This window comes from Apteryx mantelli, chromosome 8, assembly GCF_036417845.1.
Source record: "Apteryx mantelli isolate bAptMan1 chromosome 8, bAptMan1.hap1, whole genome shotgun sequence".
In the NCBI taxonomy this organism is placed as follows: Eukaryota; Metazoa; Chordata; class Aves; order Apterygiformes; family Apterygidae; genus Apteryx; species Apteryx mantelli.
The window spans coordinates 31,425,807-31,445,298 of NC_089985.1; the positions used below are offsets into that span (position 1 = coordinate 31,425,807).

The 19,492-nt window shown below is 63.6% G+C and overlaps 2 protein-coding genes across 4 annotated transcripts; one reads left to right on the forward strand and one right to left on the reverse strand.

Moving 5' to 3' along the window:
• Positions 1 to 1,277: 1,277 nt before the first annotated feature.
• LOC106500316 (immunoglobulin superfamily containing leucine-rich repeat protein 2-like) lies at positions 1,278 to 5,345 on the reverse strand. 2 transcript variants are annotated; one of them, XM_013962029.2, is made up of 2 exons: positions 5,286 to 5,345; positions 1,278 to 3,243 (listed from the first exon to the last, which is right to left on the reverse strand). In XM_013962029.2, the coding sequence occupies exons 1-2, from the start codon at positions 5,338 to 5,340 to the stop codon at positions 1,982 to 1,984; spliced, it is 1,317 nt and encodes a 438-aa protein (XP_013817483.2). In that variant the 5' UTR covers positions 5,341 to 5,345; the 3' UTR covers positions 1,278 to 1,981. The 2 variants fall into 2 exon arrangements, with proteins under 2 accessions (XP_013817483.2, XP_067156577.1); XM_067300476.1 differs by lacking the exon at positions 5,286 to 5,345 and adding an exon at positions 3,605 to 3,670.
• Positions 5,346 to 11,905: 6,560 nt separating this feature from the next.
• PLK3 (polo like kinase 3) lies at positions 11,906 to 19,446 on the forward strand. Of its 2 annotated transcripts, XM_067301111.1 has the most exons (15): positions 11,906 to 12,067; positions 12,795 to 12,902; positions 12,994 to 13,110; positions 13,541 to 13,670; positions 13,758 to 13,845; positions 14,381 to 14,476; positions 15,288 to 15,483; positions 15,906 to 16,032; positions 16,435 to 16,544; positions 16,635 to 16,752; positions 16,867 to 16,950; positions 17,139 to 17,301; positions 17,449 to 17,578; positions 17,826 to 17,936; positions 18,348 to 19,446. In XM_067301111.1, exons 1-15 carry the CDS (start codon positions 11,906 to 11,908, stop codon positions 18,540 to 18,542), a joined length of 1,935 nt encoding a protein of 644 aa, XP_067157212.1. In that variant the 3' UTR covers positions 18,543 to 19,446. The 2 variants fall into 2 exon arrangements, with proteins under 2 accessions (XP_067157212.1, XP_067157214.1); XM_067301113.1 differs by lacking the exon at positions 17,826 to 17,936.
• The last annotated feature ends 46 nt before the right edge of the window (positions 19,447 to 19,492 follow it).

Consider the following 19,492-nt stretch of genomic DNA (forward strand, 5'->3'; position numbering starts at 1 on the left):
CAGCGGGACATAAACCAGTGGGGAACATCCATGTGGAACAGAGACACGCAGTAAAACCCTGTCCTTGTCCCCAGGCCACACCAAGCTGTGCCGGTGTGCAGAGGCCCGTGAGCCGGGATCTCCCCTGTCCCCTGAGTCGTGGTCCTGGGGGTGCCCCCAGCTCCCAGCGCTGCGGGACGGGAACTGGGGCTGCGCCAAGGCAGCAGCGAGTCACGCCAGGGCCCGGAGCAACAGCGGCTCTGCAGGAAATGCCGTTTCCGCTGCTGGACGCAGCACGATGTCCTGCCCTGCCCTGGTCCCTTCCTGCCCACGGCCCTGGCCGGGCCCCAGGACGGCTCCGGCCTGCCGAGCAGGGCGGCCCAGGGGCTTCCAGCCTGGGAAATGCCCCCAGGATGTCCCTCTGAGTGGGGCGGCAGAGCCCGCTGCCTCCTTCTCCGTCTCCACCTGCACCAGCAGCTGGAGAGGGGGGTGAGGGCGACGGCAGGGGGACAAGGGCACCTGCGTCCCCCCGGGCTGCAGCACCCATGGGTGCGACGCGCCGGAGGGGTGCCTGGGCAGGAAGATGATTTACAGCACCCCCTGCCTCTCCCCTGGTTCCCAGGAGCTCCACGGCCCTGGCAGGAGCCGGCAAACCCTTATTTACAGCGGGCTGACAGCTTCCTCCGCCGGGCTGTAAATCACGCCCGGGCTCAGCGCTGGCGCTGCACATTTCAGTAAAGGTTTGGGGAGCACAGCGCTGCAGGGCCGGGCTGAAGGCTACCCAGGGACACCCGTAACCCCGCTGAGGAAGCCGGGCCAACCTCCCTGCCGTGCAGCCCCCTGCAAAACAGCAGGGGAAGCGCTTGAGAGCCGGGGGCAGCACGTCCCAGTGATGCCTGTAAAAAACCCTCCTCCCTCCAGGACTCTGCCCTTCGGCTACGGGAATGGGGCTGTCCTGGGAGATGGGTTTTGGCTGGCCCAAGCCAGTGTGCAAGGCAGAGCTACCGCTCACCCTAAGCCAGTGGCCAGCGGCAAACTGATCCCCGGGGCTACGAGCCGCCCATCGGCTGCCAAATGAGACCCTGCCCCAGGCTGGGGTGTCACAGGGGCACAGAGAGGGGAGACGGGGTGGGAGCAAAGCCCCCCGCCCCATCCCCGTGCTGCCCCGGCCCGGCTCGGCGCCTTGCCAGCCCGGCACAGCAGCCGCCAAGGGCTCGACTCAAGGCCGGGGGGATCCCCGCCACCTCCCCGCTGCCCCAAACCCAGCAGACACAGCGGTGCAGCAGCACTGCCAGGAGCAAAACGGTTTATTTCTTATTGACGGCCGGCGCCTGCAGGCCCTGGTGGCAGATCAGCTAGGGACGGCTGCGAGGGACCCTCCTCTGCGCGTGTGCATCTCATGCACATTGCCATGAGCCCCTGCCGGGCCCAGGGCACCTTGCACGTGTGCAGCTCCGCAGCCTTGATGCAGATCATGAGGGCAGAAGCAGAGCCAACCCCGTTTTGGGCCCGCAGCCCCCCTTATCTGGGGGCTGGCAAGCAGAGGGTCCGTGCAGGATGCCATCCAGGCCAGATGGCAGTGTCCTGGCCCCAGAAAGAGAGCGTGAAGACCACAGCCAGTAGGTCTAGGACACAATTCTGTCACCTGGTCCCAAAAACCAGCGGAGATAACCCACCTCCTACCTCAGACACCACCAGCCCGGGCGTCCCCAAACACTGCCTGCCTGCCACGGCCCCCAGTGCCTGAAGCCCCCTCGCCACCCCCTGCCTGGCTGCAGCACTGGCAGGACGCTGGCACGGCAAGCGAGGGGTGCAGGCAGCAGCACAGGGGAGGGGAGGGGAATTTGGGGGTGCAGCTTTGCAAACAGCTGGTGTAAGCCAACGCAGGAAAGCTCGCGCTGCTCCCGCTCCGCTGGGTTTCACTGCCAGCCCGGAGGCACAACCTAGTCCCCTGCCATCCTCCCAGGGTATCCGAGACACAGCCCTGAGTCCCAGCCAAGTTTCAGTGCAGGTCGATGTTCTCATACTCCAGGTTGTCCGAGTCCTCCAGCTCGATGCCAGGTACCAGGTTGTAATAGTTGGTCGACTGGCTCATGTACATCTTCTCCCGGTCGGCTGAGTCCTTCAGGACATCGCTCACGCTCACAGTTTCTGCCTCTGCCTCGCTGCCCACCAGCTCCTCTGCCCTTGGTGGTGTTGGGGTGTCCTGCTCCGTGCCCAGCCCCGTGCCTGGCTGCCCTGTGTTGGCCACCACCAGGGAACTGCTGGAGGATCCCACCTGGATCTCCACCTCCTCATAGATGTCCTTGCCACTCTCCAGAAGGGCTGCAGAGGGCTGGAGCAGGACCTGGTTCCCCAGGAGCACCTTCTTCTCGGTCTCAGAGGGTGCAGCTGGCAGCTCATAGGGGACGTAGTGGTGGGGCTCCACGAGTGCCGTTGCATTGCTCGTCTCTGCCATGGCGAGGTGGCTCTCGGGCCTGCTCTGAAAGCTGTAGTTGGTCTTTCTCTTCCACCTGTAGAAGCAGCAGGTGATGCTGGTGAGGATGAGCAGCGGGGGTAGGCAGATGAAGAGGGCGGTGAGGCTGTGCGAGTGGCACAGCTCGTCCCGGGGGATGGTCTGGAGGTCGACGCCACGGTACCGCTCCGGCGTGTGGCAGATAACCTCAGTGGCCCGGCTGGACGAGCTCTGCAGGTTGCTGAGCAAAGCACAGCTGCAGTCCCAGCTGTTGTTGGAGAGCTGCAGCTGGAGCAGAGACGGTTGCAGGAGGCTGGCAGGAAGGGAAGTTAAAGCGTTGAAGCCCAGGTAGACCTCCCGGACCTGCGTCGATGCTTTCAGGAAGGACTTGGGCAACTCCTGGAGCTGGTTCCTGTCCAGATAAAGGACCTTCAAATTAGGGGCATCTTCCAGAAAGCTTCTGGGGAGACTTTCCAGCTGGTTGTGACTTAAGTGCAAGATCTCCAAGGTAGGGGTGACTCCCTGGGCATTGCTGATAGCTGTAATGCTGCAGTGCGAGAGGTAGAGCTCCCGCAGACCCCGGACCCCCGCCAGGGCGCCCCAGTCCAGGTGGGTGATGTTGGAGCTGGTGAAGTTGAGGCAGCAGGTCTCGGGGAGCGGAGCTGCCTGGAAGTCCTGGAAGTCCATGGGCCCCGTGCAGTTGCAGCTTTCCAGTGCTTCCCCAACATCCAGCTCCGGAGCCGGGTCCAGGGCAAGGCTGGCAGTGAGCAGGAGGCTGCCCCACAGCGGCATCGTCCGCAGCCCAGGACCTGTGGGGGGAGCAGAGGAGAGGATGGGTGACCCCCCCGGACCAGCTGTCCCTGCTCCCCTTGCTCCAGGGACCCTGCCCAGCTCGGGGGCTGAACCCCCCAAGGAAGGCACCTGGTTCCCCCGCCCGCCCCTGCAGCGCCCAGGGGCTGCAGGGATCCCGGCGGGACCCCGCTCCCGGGCGGCTGGACCCACGTCCCGGGGATGCCGCCCCCGCCAGGCCCGGGGATGCCTCAGCCCCGACGTCCGGCCCCGGCCGGGGAGCCCGCAGGAGCGAGCCGCTGCCGGGGCCGCGCTCGTGTCGGCGGCGCGGGGCCGGGCCCCCGGGGGCAGCGCGGGGGCGGCCCCGCCGCCCGCTCTCACCTGCCGCCGCCCGCCCCATGCTCCCGCGGCCGGGACGCGCCCGCTCCGCTCCGCTCCGCTCCGCTCCGCGCCCGCCCGGTGCCGCCGCCGGGCTCCGCCTCGCCGCGGGGCGGCCCCGCCGGAGCCCGCCCGGGCCCGCCGCGCCGCGCCCGGCCGCCTGCGGTCCCCCGGCCCTGCGCCCCGGCCCCCTCCAGTCCCCAGCCCTGTCCCCCTCCAGCCCTGCACCCTGCGCCCGGCCCCCTCCGGTCCCCCGCCCCTGTGCCCCGTGCCCCTCCAGCCCCGCACCCTGTCCCCCTCCAGTCCCCAGCCCTGTCCCCCTCCAGCCCTGCACCCTGTCCCTCTCCAGCCCTGCACCCCGGCACCCTCCAGTCCCCAGCTCCATCCCCCTCCGGTCCCCTGCTCCGTCCCCCTCCAACCCTGCACCCCGTCCCCCTCCAGCCCTGCACCCCAGCCCCCTCCAGTCCCCCGCCCCGGCCCCCTCCAGCCCTGCGCCCCATCCCCCTCTGGTCCCCCACCCCTGTGCCCCGTGCCCCTCCAGCCCCGCACCCTGTCCCCCTCCAGTCCCCCACCCCTGCACCTTCTTCCCTCTCTAGACTCTTTGCCCCATCCCCTTCCAGCCCTGCACCCCATCCCCCTCCAGTCCTGCACCCTGTCCCCCTCCAGCCCTGCACCCTGTCCCCCTCCAGTCCTGCACCCTGTCCCCCTCCAGTCCCCCACCCCTGCACCTTCTTCCCTCTCTAGACTCTTTGCCCCATCCCCCTCCAGTCCTGCATCCTGTCCCCCTCCAGCCCTGCACCCTGTCCCCCTCCAGTCCTGCACCCTGTCCCCCTCCAGTCCCCAGCCCCTGCACCTTCTTCCCTCTCTAGACTCTTTGCCCCATCCCCCTCCAGCCCTGCACCCTGTCCCCCTCCAGTCCTGCACCCTGTCCCCCTCCAGTCCCCAGCCCCTGCACCTTCTTCCCTCTCTAGACTCTTTGCCCCATCCCCTTCCAGTCCTGCACCCTGTCCCCCTCCAGCCCTGCACCCTGTCCCCCTCCAGTCCTCAGCCCCTGAACCCTCTTCCTTCTCTAGACTCTTCACCCCATCCCCTTCCAGCCCTGCACCCTGTCCCTCCTCTGGCCACTGCATCTCATCCCCCTCCAGCCTTGCACCTTGTCTCCCTCTGGCCCCTGCACCCTATCTCCCCTCCAGCCCCCCACACCCTGCCTCCCTCCACCCCTCTCCATGAGCCACGATCTCCCTCAGGCCCCTGTACCCCATCTCCTCTCTGGTGTCCTACAAGCCATGGTCCCTCCAGCCCCACTGTCCTCTGGCACCCCAAGAGCCACCATTCCCCCCCACCCCTGCACTCAATCTGCCCTCTAGTCCCCCTTTCTCTGCCCCCACCAAGGCATGGGTCCCTCCAGTCCCCATATTCCAGACTCTCCTCCCCTTCCTCCACTCTCCATCCCCCAGAAGCCACAACCCTTTTCAACCTCCCCCAAAATGCACCCCCTCTTTTCCCCCACAAGCCACATCCCCCTCCAGCCCCTCACAGACCACATCCCCCTCCAGCCCCCATGCTCCAGCGTCAGCCCCGGGGCAGCGTCCCCCCATTTCTGCCAGCCCGGCATCTGCTGAATTCCCCCCTCTCCTGGGAAGGGGATATATTTGCGGGATGGCTCTGCCGGGCTGGTCCCCACCTCTGTGCGCAGTGCGATCGCCAGCCCAGTGGGGCAGAGGGTGCAGGGTGGACATGCCTGCAGGATTGGGAGCAGCGGGCCAGCCTCCCTCTCGTCACTGGGCCCATTACGACTTCCTTCCACCCTGCACAAGTCCGAGGCTGGGGAAGGAGGAGCCGGGGCTGGAAATGAGCACCACAACCCACAGGAAAAGCGTGAATTGGCACTAACGCCGCTGGAGAGGGGAGCTGCATGTCCGCACCCTGAAAGCGTGTGTGCGGACACCGCGCTGTGAATGCTGCCTCGAGGAACCGAGTAAACGGAGGCGCGCGGAGCGGTACCAGCGGCGCTCTGCTACCAGCACTTGGCGGTGGTGGGAGGTGGGAGAGGCCGGAGCTGGCACGAGCACGCGTGTGCGGCGCTGCACTGCCGAAGCGCGGCGGGGCGGCTGCAGCGAGGCAGGGCTCTGACGGCTGCACCGCACACTGGTTCGGGGTGCAGAAGAGCGGCGACAGCAGTTGCGCTGGCATAGTGTTCGTGCAATGGTAAGTTGTCCCTAGGCCAATGCCGTGTGCCTTTTAAATGTCCCTGTGCCAGGACCCCCTGCATGCTGTGTATCTGGGGTACTTCAGAGACCTGGCAAGCCCAGAACACCAGTAATAAAAGTGTTGGGCCATTTTGGGCTCTCCTGGGCCATCTGTGCCATCCAAAAGGTGCACCGTGAGAACAGGGGCCAGGATGCAGCAGTGTTTGAGATGACACCAGTTTTTAAGAGTTTCCTTCCTGGTTTCACCCCTTGCCAGGTAGCTCATGGCTCAACACCGGCTGGGGCCTTCTGACCCTGCTCGCAGGGCTCTTACTTGGCTCGAGGATGCTCCAGCCTCATGCCAGTCACCACCAGAGTGGGAGAAGCATCTCGTCTCCCTGCAGACCCATTGCCCATGTCCTGTGCACCTCACTCAGGTCTCTCCCAAACCAGAACGTGAGAAACCCCAGCACAGGGACTGGCAGTGGGACCTGGCAGATCTTTGTGGCAGGGATCACTCCAAGCACAGCCTGGATCCCTGGTGCTCAGCCGGCCGGTCCTGCTGCTGGAGCTGCCCCAGGAGCATGGGGAGCCGGGGCAGGAGCAGCAGGCCCAGGGTGCTGGCGGATGCCCGGGTGGAGGCAGCTCCACGTGCCCTGCGCTGTGCTGCAAACGCTGCAAACATAGCAACCAACGGCCACACGCTCCGTGCCAGGGGATTTCTGCTGAGAAGCAGAGCTGGGGAAACAGAATCGGGGCGGGAAGGGAAGCCAGGGCCCGGCTGAACTTTTTCTGCCGGGGCGGGAGGCAGGAAACGGCAGTTTGGGCGGTTGCAGGGAAGGGAGGTGCCGGCAGCGCGCTGGCCTGGGGAGGGACGAGGGTCCGAGGGTGCCTCAGGCACCATCGCACACCATGCTGGAGCCTGCTAACGCCCCGTGCAAGGGGCACGGGCACCGCCAGCTCCTCCGATGCCCCTGCGCTGGGGCTGCAGCCGACCCCAGAGCCCCCCACCCCCTGCCCCATTGCAGGACAGTTCGGAGGGCTCCTGAGCCCCAGTGGCCAGATCCTGCCCCCCAGGAGCTGGAGCTGGGGGTGGTGGAAGAGGGATCTGCCAGTCCTGGAATTTTACCTATGACCCCAAATCCAAGCACCTTCTTGAACCGGATGGATCCACATCCTTTCATTTCTCCCTCCAGGCAGGTTTGCCCAGCTTTGCAGCTTCCACTTTGCCCCCTCCCCCAAGCCCCCAGGGCAGTTCCTGTCTGCGAGCACAGCACTTGCCTTCCCCACCTCGGCCAAGGGGACCCGCCGCCCTCTCCCTCCCTCCTCCTCCAGTGCTGCAGGCCTGGGTTTTGCAGGCGCTCAGGGGGCGAGAGGGCCGAGGGAGAGGAAGAAACCCTGCTCCAGAGAGGGCCAGGGCTGTCGCCCTTGATCTCAGCGAGCCACCCTGTCCCCAGGCCCTGCCTGCGCCCGGGGCTGCGGGGGGACAGCGCGGTGCGTGGCTGGTGCTGCTCCAGCCGCCCCGGGTGCCAGGCGCAGAGCAAACCGCGGTGCTGCACAGCAGCTGCTGCAAAGGCGACCCCACCGCAAACAGCCGGCCCGCGGCCGGGTTCGGCTTCGCGCATCCTGCCCACCAGCTGCCAGCGCCGCGGGGCTCGCCGCAGGATCGGGGATCAGAGGAGTGCTCTTGGCTCTCGGTTCCCAGCCTTGGCAGTGCTGGCTCGGCTTGGAAACGGGGGGAGGTGAAGGCGTCCCAGCCCCACGGCCTTCCCAGCTCCAAGGAGCACCGCGGCTCGGCCCTGGGAAGGGGCTGGCAGCCGGGAGCGCCGGGTGCGGAGGAGCACTGCGGGGGCAGCCTGCAGGGTCGCAGCCTCCCGCTGGCTGCCCTTGCCCCCCGGCTGCTCTTGGTGCCCGTGGAGGAGGCCTTGCTGCAGGGAGGGAGCGGAAATGCCGAAATGCCTGCGGAGCGGGAAGCTGGCAGCACACCCGGCATGGCACAGCCAGCCCGCAGCCGGGCGCACGGTCCAGCCCCAGGCGCGAGGAGCTGCACGGGCAGCTCTGTGCCCTGGCGAGAGCGGCTCGTGGACACGTAACTCCCAGGTGTCATGGACCTGCAGCGTCTGCTGAAGCTGAGCATCACCAAATAAAGTGTGTGTGCCGGGGGGGACTCTGGGGTGGCTGGTGCAGCCCCACTCACGGCAGGGCCAGCCTTGACATTAGATCCATCTTCAGGCTTAGATCGGGTCTGTCAGGCTTCGTCCAGGCCAGTTCTGAATACCGTGAAGGATGGAGATCCCACACCCTCGCTAGGCCTCTGTTCTGGTGTTTTACCACGCTCATGCGGAAAAAAAATTTCCTAACATCTAGCTGGAATTTCCCTTGATGCAACTTGTGTCCGTTGCCTCTCGTGCTTTCACTGTGCACCTCCCAGAAGGGTCTGGCTCTGTTTTCCCTGTAACTCCCTTCAAACAGCTGTGGAGAGCAGTAAGGTCACCCCAAAGCCTTCTCTTCTCCAGACGGAGCAGACTGCTGACATTAAACCACGCTGTCCTCACCCCCCACAAACTTGATGCATGGGAAAAATCCCACCTGAATGAGCGCTTTCGGCTACAAGAGGGTGCTGGAGCGTGACTGGGGCCGGTGGGGGGTCTCCAGCAGGACCCCTGCCCACAGTGGGACGAGAGCCAGCCCCAGGCAGCCACGGGCAATTTGGGGGTCACGCAGGCCATGAGTCCTGGTGCTGCAGGGCTGGGGAGAACAGGGTAAAACATGGGATCTCCTGCCATTGCACATCGGGTGCCTTGGACGGGCAAGGTGTCACCCTCTCGAGCTGACAGCAGTGAGCCTGCAGCTGATTTAGGGGGAACAAGCTCGTTAAAGGGAGGAATGCACCCCAACCTGTCCACGTGGCCCCTGGGAACGGCGGGACCACAGCTGAGTTTACAATGTCCAAGTCTTGCAGGGTCAGTCCCCGGTTCAGGAGTCCGGGACTCCTAGCTAGTCCCAGTCTCAGGATCCCAGGTGGTTTGCAGACTGGGAGCAGTCAGAAAGCTCCAGGTCCTCCATCTCCTTAAAAATCTCAGGCAAGCTATCTATTGCCTGTCTCATTCCCGGCTGCCTGACCCACTCACTTCCCTCCCACGCCTCCATCATTTTGCTGTCAGGATCAAACATTCTCACCTCTCCTGGCTGTTCTCGCAGAAAAAGGCCGGTCCCTGACCAGCACACAGGTGACAGTGCCGGCCGGGAGCTCATGAGCGCTGTCCCCAGGGAGGGACATGGGCAGGAGGCTATGGGCATGACCGGAGGAGGCGGAGGGACGCGGTGCTCTCGCCTGGGGACTGGCTTGCCCCACGAAAGCCGCCTGTCCCCAGCGTGCCAAGCAGGGCCGGCCGGTCGATCCCCCTAGGGGGTGCACGCAGGGACACGTGCGCACGCAAACATGCACGCGCCGGGCGCTCTGCCGTGAGCAACCCCCAGCAGCCTGCCGCTGGGGCTCCCTGCGATGCCCCTCCGGGGAGCCGACCTGGCAGGGCTGGGAGGAAGGTGCATGCGGGTGGGGTGGCACGAGAGCTGTGCACACCGGGCTGCTGCTGCGTGCTTCTGCCAGGCCACTAGCGTGAGAAGTTGCGCCAGGCCTCTGGCAAGAAGAGCAGCAGGGAGAGATTGCCAAGCCTCTTGCTCTGGCTCAGCTCATCCTCTCACCCTGGGTCCGGGGCAGAGGGTGGAGGAGGGAGCTGCTCCTGGGGCTCCATCCATCTCGGAGAGGAGGTGCCCGAGCCCTGGCGGGAGGCAGGGCCCATCCGTGCCCCTGAGCCCGGTCCAAGGGTCAGCAGTGAGCAGGAGCAGAGCCGACGGCTCTCAGCCATCGCTGTTCCCCTCAGTGTCTCCACCTGAGCCCCGGAGCCAGCCCTGCTCCGCTCCACGCCGCCGCCCCGGGGCAAGTCCCCCGGGCCTCCCTGCGGCACCCCAGGGTGCCTCCACCCACCCGTCTGCCTCTGAACGCTGACTCAGCTCCGCCAGGGGAGCTCCCGGCAGCCTCCGAGCTGGGGCCTCCGGCGGAAAAACAGAGCTGCCCCGTGACGCCGCCGGTGCCCCGGGGAGCCTGGGGCCCCTGTGGAAATGGGCTGGTTTCTCTGAAGTGGCAGAGGCCTCCCTGCCTGCTCCCAGTGCGTGTTTGCTACTGGGGTGGCAGGTTTGCACGTGCTTCCTGTACGAAAGCTGGAAACCTGAGCGAAAAGCAGAGAGACGGGGTGGCGGAGGGGTGCAGGGACCCGCGCTCGCCTCCCCGGGCCTCCGCTCTCCTGCGGTGAGAAAGGGGTTTAAGTTCTCCCTGCCACCTGAGGATGAAAGGAGACGCGCTGTGAAGCACGGGGCTGTTTGGCTGGGGGGTACTCATGCAAAACCCTCAGCACGTTCAAAAACACATCCAGCACCTGTGAACAGAGCCCCCAGCTGCCTCGGGGAAGCAGAGGGGGAGCACGACAAGGGGAAACTGAGGCACAGAGCGAGGCGGTCTCCCCACGAGCGGTACCCAGCAGGGCAGGGCAACGGGGTCGGCTCGCGAGGGGCAGTGCTGCTGCTGGGGGTGCTCCGGGCGAGCGGGCAGCCACAGATTTATGGCTGCTTTTGCCTGTTCTGGATGCCCGTGGGGAGGGAGAGAGCTGCCGCAGCACCCCGCCATGGATGGTTTTGGGTGATGCAGAGATGGGGATGCCGCTGTGACTGTGCACGGGCTGTGAGCGGCGGAGAGGGGAGCGAACCTCCAGGCTGCTCTGCCCCACAGGGGACCCACGGGGACACCAGACCCGCGTGGCCAGGGCCGCGGGGGGCCGCGCCGAACAGTCCTGCTCGTGGCCATCAGAGAGCAGCAGTGCCATGCCGCGCTGCCCGGACGCCTGTCCTGCTCGCACAGGCCAGCGCAAGCCAGTCGGACGCGGTGGCGGCACCAGGGCCCCCTGGAAGCAGCCTTGGCCGGGGGACGCCCAGGACGGGGTGCCCAGGCTCCCCCGTATCCCTGCGGCCGGCTGTCCGGGACGGTGCTGCTGGTCCTGGGCTGCCCCCCGTGCGCCCTCGGGACGTGGGGCACCAGGGACTGACCTTTCCGGGCTGTTTGAGGGCCAGCAGGGCCCTGGGCCGTGCTGTAGCCGGGGCGAAGCCTCGCTCCGCCACCCTGCCGTTAGCCTGCCGGCACCTTGCCCTCGCTCGGGCGCCCGTCTCAGGGTGGACAGCGGGTGCTGAGGGCGCCTGCACTCTCTGCTTCACCCACTTTTGCAAACCCAGCGGCATGTTGGCTGCTAAAACCTGCGAGCGGCTGCAGCCCCCCTCCTGGGAGGGCCTGGGGTGAGCTCCGGTGGGCTCGGGGGAAGCCGGAGCCCCTGGGGCTGATGCGATGGGGGGAGGAAGGGGCTGTGGGTGTGCTGTGGGCGAGAGGGGGCTGGGGGTGCATTTATGGATGTGTGTGGGGAGGGGGCTCTGTGTGTCCGAGGGGAGGGAGCTGAGGAGGGGCCTCAGCGTTTCTGGGGGGCAAATCTGTGCCTATGGGGGGGTTATGTCTATGAGGGGGCATGTGCCTATGGGGGGGCTCTGTGCCTCTGTGAGGACTGGGGGTCCTAAGGTCTATGGGGAAAGGGGCTCTGTCTATGGGGGCTCCTTGTGTCTGTGGGGAGGTCCCGAGGGGGCTTTGTGCCTATGGGGGTGTGTGTCTATGGGGGATCCCTGTGTCGGGGGCGCCCTCTCTGGGGAGGACTGTGTCTACGGGGTGTTTTCTATGGGGGCGGTGCGTGTCTAAAGGTGACTGTTTGGAGGAAACTGCGTGTCTGTGGGGGTTCTCTGCGGGGGGGGGTTGAGAGGAGGGGGGGTGATACCGTCGCGCCGCCGCTCCCCCCGGCCCCGCGCACCTCCGCCCCGCCGTGCGGCTGCCCCTTTAAAAGCGGCGGCGGCGGGGCGGTGGCGGCGGGGGGCGGGGCGGGGTGACGTCACGCCGCCCATTGATAAAGGCGGCGGGATTCCCTGCCGCCCCAGCGGGAGCGCTCGGCGGCGGCGGCGGCACCACGTGCGCGGGCTCGGCGGCAGCGGCGGCAGCGGATCCCCGAGCCCCCGGCCCGGTCCCGCCATGGAGCCCGCCGGCCTCTACCCGCCCTTCCCCGCCGCCCGCCTCCCCCGCGACCGCCCCGAGCCCGCCCCGGCGCCGCCGCCCCGGGCGGCCGAGACCACCCGCATCATCACCGACCCGCTCTCGGGCCGCTCCTACTGCAAGGGCCGCCTCCTGGGCAAGGTACCGCCGCGGCACCGGGGCCGGGGGGCGCCGCGCGGCGGGCGGGGCACGGCCCGGCTGCCCAGCGCCGCGATCCGAGCGGCTCGGGTGGCCGCCGCGCTCGGCTCCCCTCGCGTGGGGACCCGCCGCCCCCCTGCCCGGGCCCTGGGGCTCCGGTGGGGCGGCCGTGAGTCACGGCGCTGGCAGCCCGCCCTGCCGCCGCGCCGCGGGTTTCGGGGCGCGCGTGGGAGCGCGGGCGCCGCGTTCCCAGCCGGCCGGGCCGGGCCCGTCCCCCGTGCTCGGGGCGGCGTGTGGGAGGCGGCGCGCCGGCCCCAGCCCGGCCGGGGCGGCTCGGCAGCTGAGTGTGCAGATCCGCGCGCTGACATCACGGCAGGAAAAACCTGTCTCTGCGCCGCTCGCTTTCGGTGGCCTCAAATCTCCCGGCCTGTTCTACTTTCCTGCCCGGTGCAGGACTTTCCGGGTGATCTGGCATGTGGAAAGATGCAGAGCCTTGCCGTGGTGGGAGGAAAAACACCCTGGAGGCTTTACAGGAACTGAATAAAGAAAATCCCTAGTCGAGAACCTTGTAGTTCAGATCTTAGTGGGCAACGTAGCAGGAGGGAGAGAGGCTTATGATGCTCTCCAGGCTGTGTTGCAAGGAAACGGTCGAGGCTTATTAGCATCCGGGGTGGCTGAGACAAGAGCAAAGAGCTGTCTTGCTTATCCCTAACCACATCTTCCTTTGCAGGGGGGTTTTGCACGATGCTACGAAATGACAGACCTCTCGAGCAACAAAACCTATGCCGTGAAGGTCATTCCTCACAGCCGGGTGGCTAAACCCCACCAGCGGGAGAAGGTAGGCAGCGTGGGGTTGCCAAAGGGTGTCTGCCTGGCTGGCTGGGGTGCAGCGAGAGCTCTGTGCTTACCTGTGGCTCCTGCTCTTCCAGATCACCAATGAGATTGAGCTGCACAGGGACTTGCACCACAAGCACATTGTCAAGTTCTCCCATCACTTTGAGGACTCGGAGAGCATCTATATCTTCCTGGAGCACTGCAGTAGGAAGGTAACTGCTGGCTGCCAAAGGTTCCCATAAAATGAGCCACAGGTGGCTGGTGCTGAGCTGTATCTGAGGAGCTGTGTTAGCACTTTCTCCTGGTTTCCATTGTTGCCTGTTCTGTTCCACCCTCTGAGCTAACCCTGCTCAGCCACAAGCTGTTTGCTTGCATTGGAGACAGCTCAGATACCCTGAACAGGACAGGCAATCTGCTTGTGTTGGTAACCCATAGTCCCCAGTGGTGCCACCTGTAAATCCACTGGTTGTGCTGAGCATTCTGTGGTGACCTCAATGCTTTGAGTTCATGGCCATGCCAGAAGGATTATTTGTGGATGTGTTACTTCTGGAAGAACTGCGTTTTGCCTACCCCTTGCCTAGTGGGTACAGATGCCTCTTCTCGCTGCCTGCAGTTACCTAACTGCCTTCTCTCCCTCTGCAGTCCCTGGCTCACATCTGGAAGGCCCGCCATACTCTGCTGGAGCCAGAAGTGCGCTATTACCTCAAACAGATTATCTCAGGCTTGAAATACCTCCACCTCAAGGGCATCCTACACAGGGACCTCAAGCTCGGTGAGTGCCACTGTCAGGGCAAAGACCTGTGTGGGGACTGGGCTGCCCTACAGTGATCAGTGCTGATGCATCACTCTTGTCTTGTAGGCAACTTCTTCATCAATGAAAACATGGAGCTGAAAGTGGGGGATTTTGGTCTAGCTGCTTGTCAGGATATCTCTGACCAGAAGAAAAAGTAAGTCTGAGTTCCGTGCTCCAGAGCTGTCCTCCAAGGGCTCATCTTCTTCCTGGCCAGCATCCTAAGTAGAGGGGCAAGCAACCCTTCTGGCTGCGAGAGTGGTGGGGGGCGATTCCTGCCCCAGCTGCCTGGGGCTCGTGGCCGCAGGCAAGGGGCGGGGTGGAGGGCTTGCGGCTTCTCCAGGAGGGAGCTTGCAGCCCGTCGGAGAACAATGTGCTCACTATGGCTATTGTGCCTGCCAGGCTGCCCTGCCTGGTGTGCGGGGCTGGGGACACAAAGGCTCTGTTCCTTGCTGTATTGAGGACAAGCTCTTCCCAATGGCTCTCCAGGAGCAGCTGCTCCTGACCCCTGGGAGCTGGGGGGAGGGAGCTTGTAGGGGGCTCTTGTAGATGGATGGAGCCTCTTGCTCCCAACGAGCAAAATGGGAGGGGGTAGAACAGTCTGCAAGCTAAAAGTGAGGGCTTGGATGGGGAGAGGCTGCTTGCAAAGGGATGCAAAGCATGCACTGACCCAGCTCTCTGCTGCCCTGCAGGACAATATGCGGGACCCCCAACTACCTGGCCCCTGAAGTGCTGCTGCGGCAGGGCCATGGGCCCGAGTCGGATGTGTGGTCTCTAGGCTGTGTCATGTAAGTCAGTGCTGCTGTGTGCAAAGTGTTGTGGCCAGGCGGGGATGGGGTCTACACAGTCCTGCCTGCTCCATGTGTGTCCCCAGGGCTGGGGAGAGGGGTGCTCTGGAGCAGCCCTGATGAGGAAGTTGTACTTCATCTTGTGGGTTTGCAGTGGCTGCTGAAAGGCAGGAGGAGGGCGACAAGCGGCTGGGTCTGCTGAGTGCTTTTTCTGGAGCAGAGATCCATCTTGGGGGCTGGGATGCTGCTCAGGAGCTCTGCGAGTGGGAGCTGCACACTTGCAAACTCTCTCGTGCTGTTCTCAGCTCCGGTTCAAAGCAGACTTGACCGACTTGAGAACATGATAAACAATGGAAAATCTCGGTGGCTGGCGGCAGCTGCCGTGCCTGTTTGTATGGGGAGCGATCGCTGAGTCGCTTGTGCTGCTTCGATAAACCTCTAGCCCCTGCCTGGCCGCTACCCACAAGCTTCCTGCTGAACTTTCCACTCCAGTGCCTGCACAAGCGGCCTCACAGTGCGGGGGGTGCACTGGGGCAGGAGCACAGCAGCAGTGCAGCAGCTGGGGAGGATGGCCTTTGCCTCCCCAGCCCTCCCCTGCTTCCTAAGGGCTCCTTGCCTGTTGCTCCAAACAGTTGCTAGGAGGAAGCACGGCCGGATGTGAACGCTGCTGCCCCGTTTGCTCATTCCCCGGGCTGGGAAGTGGTGCTCCCAGCCAGGTGTGGCTGGCTGCATGTGAATAACTTCCTTGCTCTAAGTGCTGCTGAGTCATGAGCCCTGCAGGGATGTAACTGTGGCATGTGTCCCCTCCCAGGTATACCCTGCTCTGTGGGAACCCTCCTTTTGAGACCTCTGACCTCAAAGAGACCTACAGGTGCATCAAGCAGGTGGATTACACCCTGCCTGCCTTCCTCTCTGTGCCTGCCAAGCACCTCATCGCTGGCATCCTGAAACGCAACCCCCAGGACCGCCTCACACTTGAGGAGATCTTGGACCATGAGTTCTTCAAGGTGAGCAGGCGGGAGCCTGCAATCAGATCTCTGGGCTGGTGTGACTCTTCTCCAGGCGGGATGAGGCTTTTCCGGCTGCATGACCCCTAGCACAAAGTGCAGGGCACTGCCCTTGGTGTGCTGTCCTTGTCACCCCAGCCTCAGTCCCTTGAGGGAAGTGGTTGGTATCCGGTGGAAATGCCAGCTGGAGGAATTGCTCTGGGTGCCAAGGGATCTGGTGTGGCTCCCTGCTGCTCTGTCCCTATAGCACAGGCTGTTTGCCATACTGATGATACCTAAACACCCATCCTGGATCTGTGGCTTGACAGAAATGCAAGCTGGCTGTCAGGAGGGTTGTGAGTGACTGGTCAGCTCAGGGCAGCTGCTCTGCTGTGTAGCACGTGGGCTATGGAAACTAAAGCCCTGCTTTGACCTCTCTGCAGGGCTACACACCTGAGAAGCTCCCTCCCAGCAGTTGTGTGATGGCTCCAGAGCTGTGTCCCCCCAACCCAGCCAAGAGTCTGTTTGCTAAAGTCACCAAGACACTCTTTGGGAAGAAGAAACCCAAGGGTAAGGCTGTGTTCTCACCCAGACAGACAGGAGCCTCTGGCTGACCCTTCCTCCAGGGAAAAGTGGGCCCTGGCTCCTGGTGAGGCCTCCTGATGGTGCTCTGCAGCCCCCTTTGTGAGGCCAGCACAAATTGGGTTTGCCCCTGCCCTTCCGGTGTTGCGTTGCTGGTGGCCTGGCGCTGGGTGCGCTCGCCTGGTGAGCGGATGCTGGGCCACAACCCGTGGCTGGTAGTTCCTCCTGGAAACCTTGTGTTGCATGAGAACTGGGAAGTGAAAGTGGGAGGCAGCTGCCTGACACCATCCTTCCCATGATGGGCAAGGGAGAGGCCAAGGGAAAGCCAAGCTAGTGGGGGTGGTGGCCCAAATATCCCAGCAGTGGGCTCATTGCCTTCTCTCTCCTTAGCCAAGAAGGGCTCTTCAGAGGACAAAGATGACATCTCCAAGCTGGTCACTGGGTTGATGAAGACCTCAATCTGTCGACAGATGAGCTACAAAACTCTGGAAGGGAATGAGGTGAGAAGAGCAGGGCTTGTCCCCAAGCCTGGGCCCACCCCTCCTTGAGGGACCAGGTTGGGATGGTGCTAATGCCAGGTCTCTCTGCAGGCCACCCCGGTATCATGCCGCAGCGCCAGTTCCAGCCCTGTGGAGACAGTGGCAGAGGAGACATCTCACAAGTCTGTGTCCCCCTCCATCCGGGGGACAATGGCCAGCAGCTGTGAAGGTGAGCAGTACCTACCTGGGCCACCTTGGCCTGTCCTGAGCTTCCTGACCTGCTGTGGTTGATAGCAGAGGGGACAGGATGGTTGACTCAAAGCTTGTCATCTTCCCTCTGCAGCCTTTGAAGACTGCATCACTGCCTCTGTTGTCATTGAGTCAGCTGTCCGGCTCCTGCGGACCTGTCTGTCCTGCATGCCCCCAGGTAAACCAGTCAAACAGCCCCTGGGACAATGCACTGTGTCCCCCTCCCCACAGGATGAAGGCAGGGCTGCAGTTTGGGGTACCTTAAATACTGTTGGAGCCTGCTGCTGGGAGGTCTGCTTGCCTGGGGTGGGATGGTGAGCTGGGCAGGGGCAGACTGCTCACCACCCCCCCCCTCCATCCCACCAGCGGACAGAAACCCAGCCTCCCTGGCCCGGCATGAGCAGTTCGTCTGGGTGAGCAAGTGGGTGGATTACTCCAACAAGTATGGCTTTGGCTACCAGCTCTCCAACCACAGCATCGGGGTCCTCTTCAATGATGGCACGCACATGACGCTTTCCCCCAACCACAAGTAAGCAGGGGGAAGGTGCTGGTGTCTCTGGGGCCAGCCCCATGGCAGGGTGGGTGGGAAAGGGCTGGTGGAGGTGGGGGGAGGCCCCACCAGTTGTGGGCTTGGGGCTGGGTGGCCCCAAAGCTCACAGTCTGCTCCCCTTCCCAGGATGGTGCATTACAACTTTACCAACAGCAGACACATTGCATTCCCTGTGTCTGCCATCCCTGAGCAGCTGCAGGGACAGATGAGTGTCTTGCACTACTTTGCATCCTACATGGAGCAGCATCTCATGAAGGTGGGTGTGTGGGGGCCCTGGTGAGGGGTGGGCTGGGACCATGGGCAGGCTGGACATCAGTCACAGCTTGACTGCTCAATGCAGAGTTATGGGAATCCCTGCTTGCAGGCCATGGCCAGGTGGACACAGCTGTGTCCTAGTAGCAGGGACCCCCCTGGGGATATACCCAGCCCCACTGCATTTGCACCCAGTGACAGTGTACCCCCTGGACTGGCATGGGTGGCTTATGCAAACCTTTCTCTCTAAGGGAGGTGACTTGCCCAGCATAGATGACCTTGGGCAGCCAGCCCTGCTCCTCCTGCAATGGGTGAAGACTGACCAGGCCTTGCTCATGCTCTTCAGCAGTGGCACCCTCCAGGTATGTGTGGGGTTCATAGGGATGCCTGACCCCTATGGGAAAGAAGTCATCTGGGGACTCCCAGCCTGGGTTAGGTCTTGTCCACTGCAGCCCAAATGCAAAGTTCAGCTGTGAAACTAGCTGTTGGTCTAGGATGCTGCTCCTGTACCCAGAGCTGCTGACTGTGGCTTGTCCAGCCTCTGGGAGGGTGTAGGGAGGCACCATGCTTTGGCCAGCCACTTCTGGCTGCTCTGGTGCTTGGGCCAGTCGCATTCCTGCTGCAGGGTGTGGAGTGGCCAATGTTCCCGGGCTGGTTGGGGAGGAGGAACGAGTTGAGGCAGGAAGCGTGGCTCCATCTCTGCTCCCACTGTGCTGCAGGAGGTGTGGATTATAGCAAGCTTGTGCTTAATGCTGGCCCCACCTGTCTCCTAGGTGAACTTCTACAATGATCACACCAAGGTGATCATCAGCAAGCCTGACCACTCCTGCCTTGTCACCTACATCAACCGGGAGCGCAACTCCTACACCTACAAGCTGTGCAGCATCCAGGAGCTGGGCTGCTCTCCTGAGCTCCAGCACCGCCTCAGATACATCCTCAAGCTCCTCCAGGAGCGGGCTGATGCCTAGCTTGGGACCTTGGGGACCCTCTCTGGATGTAGAGGACTCCCCTTACCCTCCCATGGGATGGGAGGTGTGTTGTGGTGCTGGATGACTACCTGGGCACCCTGTACTCTGGTGTTCAGCTGGACTCTATAGACTAAGACACCTGGATGTGGCTATGGCAGCTGGTCTGGGCACCCTTTGTCCTTGCTGCTCCTTGGCTTCTGGCAATCACTGCCTCCCTGCTGGCAGCTCCTGCTCTGGTTGTGCTGGTCTTGGTGGAGTGGACTGGGACAGAGCAGAAGGGGCAAGTGAGTGCCCTGCAGCCTGGTTTGGATTTGTAGCCAGTGCATCCTTGCAGTGGCTGGTGCTTCAGCCTTCCCTGGCTGTCCATTGCCTGCCACCAGGGCTCTGGCTGTCCTGGCACTGGGCAATGTGCCCAGCTGCCAGCTTCACCTGGAAATCACTCTCAGGCATATTAGCAGTTGTCTCCAGAGTCCTGTGCTCAAGGCTCAGGTTGGTGCAGGGTGGGGATAACACACCCCCCACAAGGGATTGACAGGGGTGAAGGGCATTGCCTGCCTTGACAGTGGGGTGCATGGGCTGGTGCATGCTGCTCCACAACCACTACACTAAGGAGGGGAGCAAGGCCCCTTTGGGCAGTGCTAGGGCTGACCATGCTCCAGCTGCTCCCGAATTTGTGAATTGTCTGGTACAACTTGAGGCTTGATAGAGAAAAAAGGGATCTGAGGGCTTGTCTGGAGAAGCCCTCATTTTGCTGGGACCTGTGGGAGGTTTCTTGTTTCAAGGCAGTCTCTGCTGGGTGGGACTATTTATGTATCTTATTTATATGGATTTATTTATTTTCCTGTTGAAGTTTTCATGTGCAGCTCCCTTGTCCCTGATTCACCTCAATAAAAATTTCCTCTTGTAAGAGCAAACTGTCTCCACCTTGCTTGGTGCTGGGTCCTGTGCCA

What these genes read in the sequence shown, in the direction of transcription:
- LOC106500316 (XM_013962029.2), bottom strand. Translation starts at nt 5,340, where the DNA reads ATGTCCACCCTGCACCCTCTGCCCCACTGGGCTGGCGATCGCACTGCG. An exon ending in CGATCGCACTGCGCACAGAG is followed by an intron (nt 3,244 to 5,285) that starts GTGGGGACCAGC and finishes CTCCCCCCACAG; the next exon opens with GTCCTGGGCTGCGGACGATG.
- PLK3 (XM_067301111.1), top strand. Translation starts at nt 11,906, where the DNA reads ATGGAGCCCGCCGGCCTCTACCCGCCCTTCCCCGCCGCCCGCCTCCCC. An exon ending in TGGTCTCTAGGCTGTGTCAT is followed by an intron (nt 14,477 to 15,287) that starts GTAAGTCAGTGC and finishes GTCCCCTCCCAG; the next exon opens with GTATACCCTGCTCTGTGGGA. An exon ending in TGGGAAGAAGAAACCCAAGG is followed by an intron (nt 16,033 to 16,434) that starts GTAAGGCTGTGT and finishes CTCTCTCCTTAG; the next exon opens with CCAAGAAGGGCTCTTCAGAG.